At 43.6% G+C, this 13,327-nt stretch overlaps 1 protein-coding gene across 1 annotated transcript in view; it reads left to right on the top strand.

Moving 5' to 3' along the window:
• Positions 1-12,577, top strand: part of FGGY (FGGY carbohydrate kinase domain containing) — a 127,277-nt gene extending 114,700 nt beyond the window's left edge. The window contains exons 15-16 of the mRNA XM_071750010.1: positions 11,678-11,739; positions 12,330-12,577. Coding sequence (XP_071606111.1) covers positions 11,678-11,739; positions 12,330-12,411 — 144 coding nt within the window. The 3' untranslated portion in view covers positions 12,412-12,577. The remainder of the gene's footprint in view (positions 1-11,677; positions 11,740-12,329) is intronic.
• Positions 12,578-13,327: the final 750 nt, after the last annotated feature.

The following is a 13,327-nucleotide window of genomic DNA, read 5'->3' as shown; positions in this document are numbered from 1 at the left end:
CATCCAGGCTCAGTTCACAGTTAGGATCCTTCTTCAAGTAAGATTTGAAAAAGCAGTCTCCTCAGGTGGCAGTGGCAGCAGTTTCTCCTGGGTAGTTTTACGAAGGGTTAAGAGTGCCTGAGCTGTAACAATGGAGGGTTTCATGTTGTGAAAACTGAATACAATAGAAATTAATTTGAAACCAATAAATGCACTTTGCAAAGGACACCCTACAAAGCTTGCATACCACCATAAAACACTCAAACACTCGCTGACCTCGCTGAGGTTCTGCCTGGTGACCTACAAGTGAAAAGCTCCATGAGCCATCTGAGTCTCTGCTATTCATCTCTTCTCTCAGTTTGCTGTCTTTAAATGAAAGGCCAGATCCTCAGCAGCAGGAATTGGCTCATTTCTTAGGATCAGCTGAATCATGAAGCACAAAGTGTTTTTTCTTCAGTTGTGTCCCACACTGGCTAGATTTCCCTCCAAAATGTTTGATAGTAAACTAGTGGTGTTACTGACTCCCATGGCACGTCTGAGAAACTGAGGTGCAGAAAGCTTGCATGACTTATTAGATTAAAATGCAGGAGCTGATGTATCTGACAACCCTCCATACAGCCACAGAGTTGTGCTGGAAAGAGCTTTCTCCCATAGGCACCTTAGGAGCAATAGGTTAAGAAATTCTCATTAAAGTGAGTGGAGGGATAAGGCTTGCTTGGAAATAGGAGCCACAGGGTGTGAGTCACTGGGAGCTTCTTAAAAAATGGGAAATGAGATGAGACAGCAAAGTAAAAGTAAGTATGGTGACTGGCTGGGTGGGGTGAGGAGAGAATGTCCCTCTGGAGGCATTTGCTGCTGTTCACCTTTCCCAGAGAGAATAAGGCAAGTTTCTGAACAAGCTCCCCAACCCACCTGGCCAAAATTTGGGGGTGGAAAGGTCTGGGGTGCTCTTATCTGCAAGATCTCAACTTTAAAGCTGTACCCCTGAGGCAGGACAGTGCTGTACTAGATCTCAGGCTATGAGCCAGCTGAACTCTGCTGCTCCACTTGGTGACTGCCTCACATTCTAACTGCACTTTTAATTCCTGGGTAGTCAGACAGAACCACCTATTAGTTTGGGTCCAGTCACTTATAAAATGGGCTCTTTTTTCTATTTGCCAAATCAATGCAAATGCTTTCTTAGAAGGTCTCCTAAGGAAGAAAGTGCCTCAGATACCTTTAAAAAGTGCTGGCAGTGCTGGGTGGCAGGTTTAGTTTTGCTCATTAAAAGAGCCTATGTAATAGTACTGTTATCAAAGGCTCTTTTATGGCTCTGGGGCAGGTGGGGATTAATAGCCCTTGGTTTTGATTTTGTATAGAAAAATGTCAGGCCTGACAGATAGCTGGAGTAGTGATGAGCATAACTTTTGGAGTAGTGATGAGCATAACTTTCAACATTTACCAGCAAGAAAATAAAATTGGTACCTACAGGTTTTTCTGTGCAGTAGATGTAACTGCAATGTACAGAAATGTTGCAGTTATAAAGAGGTTCCTACTTACACAGAAGGTTTAATGCCAAGGAGAACTGTATTTACAATGGCCCAGTGCTCTCCAAGAGATACAAGCCAAACTTTTTAGAAGCCAGGAGAGCAGAACACCTATTCTGATGTGGCAGTTACAGTTGCCTCATATAAACCTCTGAATTCTGTATCCACAGGAATCCCACAGTTCAGGTTGAGATTGTCCCTAGCTGCTGTTAGAGCACATTTGCCAACAGATTGACTGTTCCACCTGTCTGAGCAGGCTTCCCAGGTTTTGAAGGAATCAAGAGCTTTCTAAAATTTTGGAACAATATGCATCATCCAGCATTTAAAGTGCTTTAAGCACACTTCTTAAAAGACACTTTAAATGGAAGAAGAGCTAATGAGAGCAGTAGCTTCTCATCCCTGGCTGCTTCTGATTTTCAGACTAGGGAAGCCAGGGCACCCAGTTTTTAATAAAACAGAACAATATCATCAGTGGATCAGTGTGCCTTGCTTCAGCTCTCACTCAATTTGGCCACTTGTAGCCTCTATTTTGGGAAAGAAAAATACTTTCTGGAATGGTGTGCTAGAAGAGGCTACTAACTCTTTGTCTCTGGTACTCATGGCAAGGAAACCAAATCCCTATACATGAATAACACAAAAAACCCAAAGAGCCATACACATCTGTCTTCTCTGTTTGGTGCTTCCTGAGGAGAAATAGCTATGCAGTCCAGTTCTAAAATTGCAACAGATTTCTTAAGTCTGCTAGGTTTTACTCTCTGCCCACCACATGTTGGATATCTGTAAAATACTCATTTTGTGTTAAGTGATGCTTTAATTTTTTGTTGGAGATAAGATGTCTGTAAGGTTACTAGAAAGTCTCTCTTCATACTTCAATGCAGTTTTACTCTCTATTCTAACTTTTCAACCTTCTCCTGGTTTACAGTAGTGAAAGACTTTTTTTTAAGGTCTCTTGTGTTTTATGAGCCCCTGTCCAAGGTAATTTCCCAAATGCAGTCCAGATTTGAGTAAAATGTAAGCAAATTTCTGAGGTATAGTTTTCTTTATAGTAAACCACACATCAGATTAACCAGATAAAAAATAATCCCAAATCAAAACTCACAGCAGGGATTTCCCTCATTAACCTCAGGTAGACACTGAAGCACAGCAGAGAATATATTTGAAAGATGAGGGGAAAAGGAAAGTTTCCTCAGACAGTGCTGGAAATAGGGAAAGAATAATTAGATGGAGAAGAGTGAAATTTTGCCAATAGTTTTGTTTTCTTGAGGGAGTAACCTTAAAGCAAGTGTAGGCAGAAGTTGTTTTTAGGACAAAACCCCAGTTAGATACCCCCAAAATGCTAAGAGCCACCAAGTGGGGAAATGAAGGGGGAGACGTGTGCGGATTAATTAGATCGAAAAAATGTTTTGACAGCATAAGTGAACATATGGAAAGAATTGAGAGAACCCGATCCAGTTCCCCATGTGTAAATGATGCCTTAGCCATAGCTCATAAAGCAAATACAGATGCAAAAGGAAAAAAAAGCCCCCTTTCCTATCCCCTCCCTCCTGTAACCCCCAATCCATTGCCAGATGGCAAATAAAAGTTTGAACTCGGTGACTAAATGCAAAAAGCTGTATGTTCAGCATGAACGTGGAAAGAAATCAGCTGAATAAGTCTGAATTTTGCACCTTAAAGGAAATGGTGCAGTTCAACTAAAAATCGTGTCAAGTACACTGCCCAGTGTCAGGATATCCTGTGCAGATGCTTTCTTCAACTTCTCTGCTTGACTCTCTCTTGTCCAAATGACTCCTTCTGCTTTCCTTTCCTTTTCCTTTCTGCTGGCCAGCTCATTTCTTTTGTTGTACAAGTGTGGAAGCACACACCTGTTCTGCCTGCCTACCCCAAAGGTTTTACCACCTAAAATTGAAGATAAAAAGAATTAGGACAGTTACTACAAAGAGAGGGTGAGAAGGGAGCCAGAGAAGCAAAATAACTTCTTCCAGGTTGTGCAGAGGAGCAGCATTCCCAGGTTTAGTTTACTCCATCCACCTCAGTGATGAGCAGGAAGAGGGCTGTTTTAGTTTTAGCATGGCCCCAGCATTAGGATCTGGTGTAGAAATCTGCTCTCTTGATTCCCAGGTGAACTTGCTTTCTGTTAAACACAGCTGTCTGTTGGCATAGTGTTTCTAAGCCTAAAAAAGTGAGTTAAATCAATATATTTTCTTGTGGTTTATATGGACAAACCTTCTTATTCTGTTGTAGCAGCAACACTTTGTGTGGTTAACAAATGTAATCCTCCCCAGAAGGGGGTGAGGGAGCTGTACTGCCTGTGCCAGCTGGTGGGGTAGGCAGGGAGCCTCCCTGCTGCCAGCCATGGCATCACCACCGATGCTGGAGGACTGGTGAGGATGCAGAGCATGGCCCAGGTTGTGGAAACCATCCTGGTGGGCAGGCTGGGCAGCTCCCTGTGCCCTGTGATGGCATCTTACCCATCTCTGTGCAGGCCATATGAAAGCCACCTTGGATCTTCACCTGCTGGCCCCGTAAGGCAGACAAAATCTTCGTGAGCCTTTGTGGCAGGGTAGGTGCAGCTGATCCCTGCCCCAGCACTGGGACAGGTTGCTTAGATGTTGCCCACAGACTGTTGATTCATGGCACCCAGTGCCAGCAATCTGTGAAACTGAAACAGGAGCTAAACATTTGGGCTCTTTCCATTGCCTGGGTAAGCTGAAACCTCTGCTAAGCTGTCAAGTTTGCATCCAAGCAGCTTTGGGCAGGAAGAGGTGCCAGCAGTGGAGCCCTCACAAAGCAAACTGCGTAATTATTTGATAGTCAAAGGCAACTCGGGGGAGGGCAGAGTCAAATCGACAACAAAACAACCTATATTTAGTAGCAGTGTGGCTGGAGCTTAGACCCAAACATAGTTTCCAGCTGATAGATGATGTGACAATCATAGCTGACCCTCAGCCCGTTCTAAATTTGGTCTGCGGAATAAGTAATTAATATCATGGCTAGCACGACAAGCCACCCTTCACAGCAGCTGCACTGCCACTGCTGCTCCTCTTATGGCTTTGTCTCTTGGCTGGGCAGCCTGGCTGGAGCACAAGTTCTGTGTGACACTGAGCTGCAGTGGCCACGGCCTGTCTGACACTCAGTCACTAAAGCAGAGTAAAAGTAGGTGCTTTGGAGTAAATTCGGAGCTGTGGAGATAAAAGTGGTTCCGTGCCTTATCTGCACTTGTCTCACTGTGATCTTTTTTCTCACTAGGTGACCTCTTTTCCATTTTTTCTTGTCTCTGATATGGTTGAGGAGTGAAACCCATCCTTCTGTGGTACAGGACAGGTGGAGTGATCCATGCTTTAGGGACAAACCTTGAGTTTACAAACTGCATAAAAGCCAAACCAAACCTGGGGGAAAACAATGGGCACAGCCTATTTCAGAGAGAGGTAACTGAAAATTAAAAGAGTAAATTAGGTGTCTCAAATAACTCAGCAAATCTGTTGCAAACTTGCTGGATCCTGATCCAGTACTTAAAACAGAAAACTACTTTGTCTCAGTACTGAGGATCCATCCAGTTGGCCTCTGTCAACTGATGCTGTGTGGCTTAGGTATGGAATAATGCTGGCCTGCTTCTAAACTACTTGTCTGATTCCCCTCCACCACTGCAGCAATCTTTAATAAACAAATGCATAAAATAGTCCTCCAAGATGGGCCAGTGCTATTATTGTACCTTAAAAGAGGTTATAAAGAGGTTGGGATCAGTCTGTTCAGTCAAGTTATAAGTAGTAACTTGTAGGACAAGAGGTAATGGGCTGAAGTTGCAACAGGGGAGATTTAGATTGGATGTTAGGAAGGAGTTCTCCACCAGAAGGGTTATCAGACATTGGAACTGGCTGCCCAGGGCAGTGGAGGAGTCACCATCCCTGGAGGTATTTAAGAGTCATATAGACACATATAGTACTTAAGGTTATGGTTTAGTTAGGGTCAATGGTTGGGCTCAATGATCTTGAAGGGTCTTTTCCAACTGAGAAGATTCTGTGACTCTGTGGCAGTGGGTTTCAAAGAGCCAGTGACTTTTCCTGGAATACTGACTTGAACTCAAGTCCTGCTGGCTGGACCTCCATCCTTCCTCCTTCTTCTCCTTCCTTCTCTGTAGTCTCACAGACACAGACAGACAGAAACTCTGAGGTTTGATATGAACATGGAAATTTATGTTGAACAGAGCAAAAGGAAACTACAAGCTTGTGTGAAATTTTCCACCTTTTCACTAAGTGAATGAAAGCCAAATTTTCACACTTCGGTCTTAGGTGTGAAATTTTTGCTCAGCTCTAATATTTATCCATAATATGTTTTAAAACTTGGCTTGCTCCATCCAGAATACCACAGAGAATTGAGTTACAGATTTTGAGCTTTGTGCATGCTGCCAAAATCTGCCTCTATAACTCAAACAAATTTAAGGGGGGAAAAAAAAAAACACTAGAAAAATACTGTATATGGTCTATCACATGCTTTCAGCATGTAGTCATAAACCACTAAAAAGTAATGTTCTGCTAGGGCTGTGTTACATAAATACATTAATGTAACTCCTGTAAACATAGATAAGATGAATTTTGCATCTGCATGCTATTGAATAAGCAGTCTCTAAATAAAAGCCTGTAAGAAACCAGCAGCCTTGCTTACAACTTTTTAGCAAAGTTTAAAAGTATTTCTTGAAGATTAGCTTTTCACAAAATCTATTTATTCTGATCAAATCCAAATACATCTGTGACTGGACTTCTTAAAATGATGCTAGTTAGCAGCTGTTAGTCTCAGCTTATATGTGTGGGATAGAGAGGAGTGAGAGTGAAGTTCTTCACTGTTGAGGTAAAAATTATCACATATAACATTGTTTACTGCATTTGTTATGACTTAGAAGAGTGAAGAAAGTCAGTGTGTTAGTCTGAAATTACACCTGCTGAATTCTGCAAATAATGGGGCAACTTGGTTTCCTCTGATGCTGGATCTGTGGCAGTGGAATTGTACAAAAACACCAGAGAGTTGAGACTGACCTGAGCAGGAATCTGGGTAATGTTTTGGGAGTAATGAAGGTGAAATTCATGTTTCTAAAGAAACATGGTTCAGAAATTAAGATTTCCATGCACATGCTCTATCATTCTCAGGAATATCTGAAGAGGCACATTTGCTGGTACAGATTTCTTACAGCATTCTGCTGTATGAATGGCAGCATTTGATCACTTGGCTTGTATTGGCATGATAAAAATTAATATAATTTTCTCCTTTTGCATAAATACTAAGATGAGGTGAGTTAACAACTTCAACTTGGGAAAAGAGTGAGCCATGCATCTCCTTGCAGCTTGTTCTGAGATTCCTGACTTAGTCATAATTTATTACCCAAACCTGATTTACAGCAGGGATATTTTTCATCCTTCCCATCAATTCAACGGAACCAAGGCTGTCCCTGGACAAGCCATAAGGCATCAGTGTTCAAACAGAAAACTTGTTTATTTGCAAGTTTGAGTACCCCACTTGGTTTTTATATTGTCTAAGGACCCTTCCTCCAAGTATCTGGAGTAGTGTTGCTGTACTTGGAGCGTGGAATGCCCATACAGTTGGTTGAGCTTTGCTGCCTGTTTCAGGTGCTTTCAGGCACAGAGATCATACAGTTAAACTTTAGAGATGTGGTTGTTTCAATGTGAAGTTAGTAACTACATGAGGTAGAAATCCAACCACTTCTTGGGATTATCAAAATGAGTAAGTGGAGAGAACACAGCTAGGAAGTGCATTTCTCCTGGAATGCCTCATGCATTTATCTTTGGATATACTTTTTGAAAGCACCTGATTAAAGCAAAAGCCCACATTCTTAAGGGGATTGATGCTCCCAGCTCATTAATTTCCCTGGGATTTTGTTGCTTTGGTTTGTTTGTTGGTTTGCGAGGTTTTTTGGTTTGTTTTGACATCCCCTGATTTCTCAGATGATTTATGTGTTTAAGGTCCCCTTAAATTTCAGTAACATTCAGCCAGAGATCTCGAGTCATGAGTGAACATCAGACTTTGGGACTATCCACAAGTTTCAAATAGAGTTTCCCTGAATCCTCTTCCCATACCCCCTGGCTGTTGAAGCTACTCCAGTGTCTTCAACTTATCCCTTGCCCCAGATCATGCTGAAGAGCAGAATTCAGCCACCAATATGGAATGAATGTGACTGACAGCTGACCTTCCTGGCTGGGTCAGCCTTCCAGCAGCAGAATGACACCTTGTTCTGAAATCATGGAGAATTTGGTTCCCTGGGCCTGTGTTTCTTCTGTCCTGGGCAGGGTAACCCTGTTTGACTAACTCTCTCCATGGTAAGCAGAGTGTTTACTGGCTTGTATCTGTCCCAGCTTTGACACTCTAACAAAAGGTTAGAAACCATGAATGCATCCCTTTATTTCTGCTCCACAGTGCCTCTCTTTTTTTTCTGTGTAAACCCTTCACTTGCTTCTTGCCCAGCCTTTAGAAATTATGATCAAATGCGAACTTTCAGGGTTTATTTATAGCATAGCCTTTATGGAGAGAGAGAAAAGAAATTATTAAAAGGCAATTTTACAAAATATTTTGTTTTAAGAGAGAATTCATTGTGTTTAAATCACTGTATTCATTGTACTGTCTAGACTGGCAAACAAAGAAGATAGAGCGTCATTCAAATTAAGATTGTGAAATTCTTGGTGACTGAAATTATGGATTTGGATGTCAACCCTCAAACCAACTATTTCTGAACAGCAGTATTATCACTTTGCTATATTTAAGGCTTTGTTGGAGACAGAACAGTGCACAAGGTTGATCTGATTCAGTAATGCAATTCTAATGTTCCTTTGTTTCTGATTTCATTATAAATTCATATTTTCAATGTTCTGTTCCTCTTTGTCCCCAGAAAATGGTTGAAAAAACTCTCCTCTGGGAGTAAAGTTTTTGTTCAAACTAACAATGACCAAACTGATTTTAGAAAACAAAAAAACATGCAACCAAAATGCAAATTAAGAGAGGGAGTTCATTTAGGATATTTTGGGCAACCTAGAATGAGAGAGTTGTTGCAAATTGCTGGCTGTGTATTTTTTTTAAATGTATTATTCCACATTACTGTGGTAGTTGCTGTGAGACTTTAATGCTGTGGATTCTCAAAGTCCTATGGATTTCCAGTAGATTAAAAAATACAAAAGTAGTTTACCTGATAAACTGGACAGACTTGGCATCTTCCTCCTTAGCTAAACATGAATAGATGGGTGAGCCAGCAGATGAGGCAGCAGCCAGGCCCTGTTCCCTACATCCCTTACATCAGGGCTTGAGGGATCAGTTTTCTTTTAGGGACCTCTCTAGCCTGTCCTGCTGCTGGGCCCGTCATAGAATCATTTAGGTTGCAAATTACAAGAGTGCAACAATAAACCTGGAGCTGCAGCTCCCTCCTAGGCTGCTGGGTAGAGGATGGGACCTTTGTGCCAGGGGTTTCAGGTTTGGGGAGACCTCATGGGGATTATTGGAAGCTTTTTTGGTTTGATCCTTTGCAGGTTGTCTGATAGCTGGAGTGTAACAGGTGCTCTGTGTGGTGTTGGGCCCAGCAGGGTGGGAGAGGTGAGGTGGGGAGTGAAGGGACACATGAGGAGCCCAAGAGCTGGTAGGACAGCCATGCTGTGCCAGACCAGGCTGTCCTCACACCTGCCACACTTGGGGGGGTTGGTACTGCTGTCTGTTCTTTCTTGAACCTGAGGAGACCTGAAATTAGATGAGTAACAGTGTAAAAAGAAAACCCCTCTGGAGGAGATGTTTATCTCCAAAAGCTGGCCTCCTTCCCAGAGAAGCAATAATGCATTTTTCAGCACTGGAAGTTGTAAGGGGCCCCAGAGTAAAGCAGAACATGAGTGTGCAGAGTACCTAGGGCAGCAGCAGAACATGCCCTGGGAATGGTGCTGTCTCTGTCCCTTAAAGCTGTCCAGAACAGGCTCTGCCTGGACATGGAGCTGGTGGATAGCAAAGTTCAGCTCTCCCTTTCAGTTCTTTTTGCATTTGTGGATAAAAGGGGGGTTGTGTGAGAGATTTAGACCCCTTAGATACCTTGGGTTTATTTTCACCTGGTATCTCCAGTGCAATTTAAAAAGAGGTGTTAAGCAGGGAGTAGAAAGCAAGGGACTCTTTCCATGAGTGAAAGTGCTCCAAGGGGCTTTGCCTTTGCCTAACGTTTTCTGTAAGACATCAAACTCTCTGGAAAACCAGTATTGATTGTAACAGAGGGAACTTTGAGGGTGTTTTTTCTGTGTTCACTCATTCATGGCCTCTAAATCCAACTGGCCATGTAAGGGAGTTGTAAAAGACAAGATTTGTAAACAATAGGAGCAGTGCTTGAGCCAGTATCACCTGTTAAAGAACAGGGAATAAATGCCCATTTCTCTTACTGGGAAAGATATCAACCCTTCTATGCCAGTACTTTAGTCTGGCTGGTGAGCAGAGTCTCTGTGCCAGCAGGCTCACATGTCCCAGAGAAAGGAACACACTATCTCTCTGGAAGTGTTATTTCAAGGGTGTTTCTTGGGGAATAAAAGTACAGTCGACTTCTGCACGTATGAAAGAGCACGGGCATATGAGTGCACAGAAATGCTCCCTGCTGTTTTATCAGAGGCCCTGACAGTAAATCCTGATTGCACTATAACAGGCAGTGTTTGATTCTTTGGTAGAGCCCCAGTTTCATCAAGTATTAACTCCCTGAACCTGACATATATAGAAAATTCCACATTCTAGTGGCACATTTGGACTGGCAGTATAAAAGGATGTGTTGGTGCTGAAGGATGGAGCAAACACACCCAGAAGATGCCAAGGTAATCCTGCAGGTTCAGCCAGACAGGCAGGGCTGGTGGCACATGGGGGCATCCCAGGTACATTGTGCTCAGCTCAGCAAACACTGCTGTGTATGGGAGAAAAGAGTATCTGCTGGCTTCATGGCCAGCCCACTGCCATCCCAGCCCCTTACATTTAGGTCATAATCATCATTCTTTAACACAGGAGAAAATGGGAAACAAGAAAGTGTAAGGTCTGTCAGTCATCTTGCTTATCCTCAGAGCCTCCCTGCCTGTCCTGGCCTGGTTGAACTGTGCTCACATTGCTCTTGTACATTGTAAAGTTCTAGGAGATCCTCAGCTGTAAAATGCGGGGTTAGTGAGAAGCAAAGATTTTACTAGAGCAGATATTACAGCCCATAAAATCATCCAACCCTTTTAAAATTCTAGCCATAGTTGAGTTGATGGCTTCCAGCAGCAGCAGAGGCTGATTGTTCTCCAGGGCTCATTCTGATACTCTCCTAGTGCTGTGCTTTAGGCACTAATGTTAAAACACATTTAAGGTCTTGCTTAGAAACTGTGATCACTGATAGAGATGTAGTCAGAGACTAATTCTTGAAGCCTGATCTTTTATATTTAACAGTATTTCACCTGAAAGCTATTGCTTTAATGGTCCTTTTGAAATAACTTCCACAGAAAGTAGCCTGTGCCTGCTGCCTTGCCTGGCCTGGGAGCTTGATCCTCTACTAACATCAGTGATTTGTGTCTCATTCCTGTGAGATTCCACAGAAAATCAGAATCTTCCAGAAATGAGGAAAGGAACCAAATTATTCATTCCTCTCCCTTCCACGTGGGACTCTGTCCCAGAGACTCCCTGGCTTTGTTCTGGCCAAAAGCAGAGTAGGCTTAAACTCTGTCTGTTACCCCTTTGTACTGGAATAGGGGCACAGCTGTGGGGTCCATAACAGAACTTTGCAAGTTACCTTTGGCTTCTGGAGCACACTCGAGTCCTCCTTTGCTGCAGGGAATTGATACTTTGAGAATATGATGAAGGGATCTCATGTACAGTATCATTTTATTTGAGAAATCACCCCTCCAGGGTTGCAGTGTTTAACATTTCCTTTGGTTAATGTAAATAAGAAAGGATAACTCTGTTCTGCTATGGACTCCCAGTAAGAAAGAGGAACAGATTTTGGTTTGCTGAGGGGTCTGCAGTACTTTGTTCTCATGACTACTATATAATGGGATTGAACATGTTTTATGCCATCTGGCCTGTGCGGCCGAAACAAAATACCTCAGTAATGTTCCGATTGGTTTTGAAACATCTTGTTCTTGTCAAAAAGCATTTTAAATCAGAACAGGCTTTTCCAGTTTGTGTTTGTCTTCTACTAGGAGGCCATGGCGAAAATGGGGAAAATTGGGAGAGTGGTGCAGCCTAATCACGAGCATAAAAGGTAATCTTGATTTTGGTGTGTTCCTCTGAGAAAGAACTTCAGGGCTGTCTCTCTATAGCCCTGCTTGAATGCAGGCAGCATTTAGGGGTCAGTTTTGTAGAGGATTATGTGGGCACCCCGCTCAGTGAGCCGGCAGCAGGCGGTCAGTTGGTGTGGGTGGGCTGGGAGCCCGCCAGTCCCTGCCCACCCCCTGCCTTCCCTTGGCCAACCGGGCCCACCGGCAGCGCAGGGGCTTCGGGAGCCCTTCTCACCTGCCAGGAGCTCACAGACACACTCAGACCAGAGCAGAATTCCACCCACGAGCGGTATCACCCCCAAACGCACCGGGATGGGACCCCAGGAGGGTGTTGGGGGGACCCACGGGGCCGCTCCCCCGGCGGCGGCTCACGGCGGGGCGCGGGCTCCCCCTGGCGGTGCGGGGAGGGGGTGCGGGTCCCACCGCAAGAGCGCTCCTGAGACCGCGTGTGTGCAATGGATGGTGAGCCCGCGGGTATCAAATATAATTGAGGGAAGTGGAACGTATCTGTTACTGTTATCTGTTATCTGTTTTAAATCTTAAAACCTGTGTTGACATTAAATTTCTCGCACAGGTTTTATGACAAGAAATACGAAGTCTTTTTGAAACTTGTGGAACACCAGCGAGAGTATCGCTCCATCATGAGCAGCTGCTAACCCAGAGTCACATCATCATCAGGGAACAGAAGGGAAAACAAACTTCCAGACATATGTGATGCGGGTAATTTCTTCTTACAGTGTCGTCCATGTAAAAAAAAAAATCTTTTATCATTTTAAAGTGTATGTTTTAATTATTAATGAGAAATAAAAGGCACTCACTTCACTGTGAAGCACGGGACATTTTCTGTCAATAATCCCTGCACCCCAGGGACAAGAAATAATTGTTTGCCTCAGTCAGGGAAGACAAGTCTGTGGATGCCCCAGTGCTGGTGTTTAGAGTGACCACAAGCAGGAACAGCACCAGGAACAAAGTAACTGCCTGGGATGGACTCGAATCCCTGCCCTTTGCTGAGCTTTCCACAGGTAACCACTCCTGGCATTGCACTTAGGGCTTCTCGTTTCTGCTACAGCTAAGACCCAAACATGATTTCCATTGGAAAGTTCTGTTTGGATCTTTTTTCACTCTGATTGATTATAGTAGTATTTGGTGGCTGATACTTGAGAATTATTTTTACAGCTGTGCAGGTTTTTTTCTCTTTGTTTTCTCCTGTTTCCTGCTCTCTTTTTTCCTTTTCCATTCTTGTGGTGCAGTCATTTTGCTATTAACAATTTGTGCCATTTTCTCTTTTGCAAGGAACTCACCCTCAGAGCATGTGAAACACTGTGCAGATGTGGAAAGGCCCAGTGTTGGCACTGAAAGACCAGGCTGAGCAGAGTTGCTGAAAATATGTTCATAACGCAGGTGGATTCCTCCCATCCTGCCAGCTGTCTCCTGGGGTGTGACACAGCCCAGCTCTCCCTTGCCCATTGCTCCAGCCAGGCTCAGGTCAGAGCTGAACGCAGTGACAGGAGGTATAGGGGATGCAGGAGGACACAGAGAGTGGTTTTCTTTCTTAGACTTGCATCTCTCAAG

This window comes from Heliangelus exortis, chromosome 8, assembly GCF_036169615.1.
Source record: "Heliangelus exortis chromosome 8, bHelExo1.hap1, whole genome shotgun sequence".
NCBI lineage: Eukaryota > Metazoa > Chordata > Aves > Apodiformes > Trochilidae > Heliangelus > Heliangelus exortis.
Note: the sequence above shows the minus strand (reverse complement) of the source record. Positions and strands in the feature narration are given on the sequence as shown.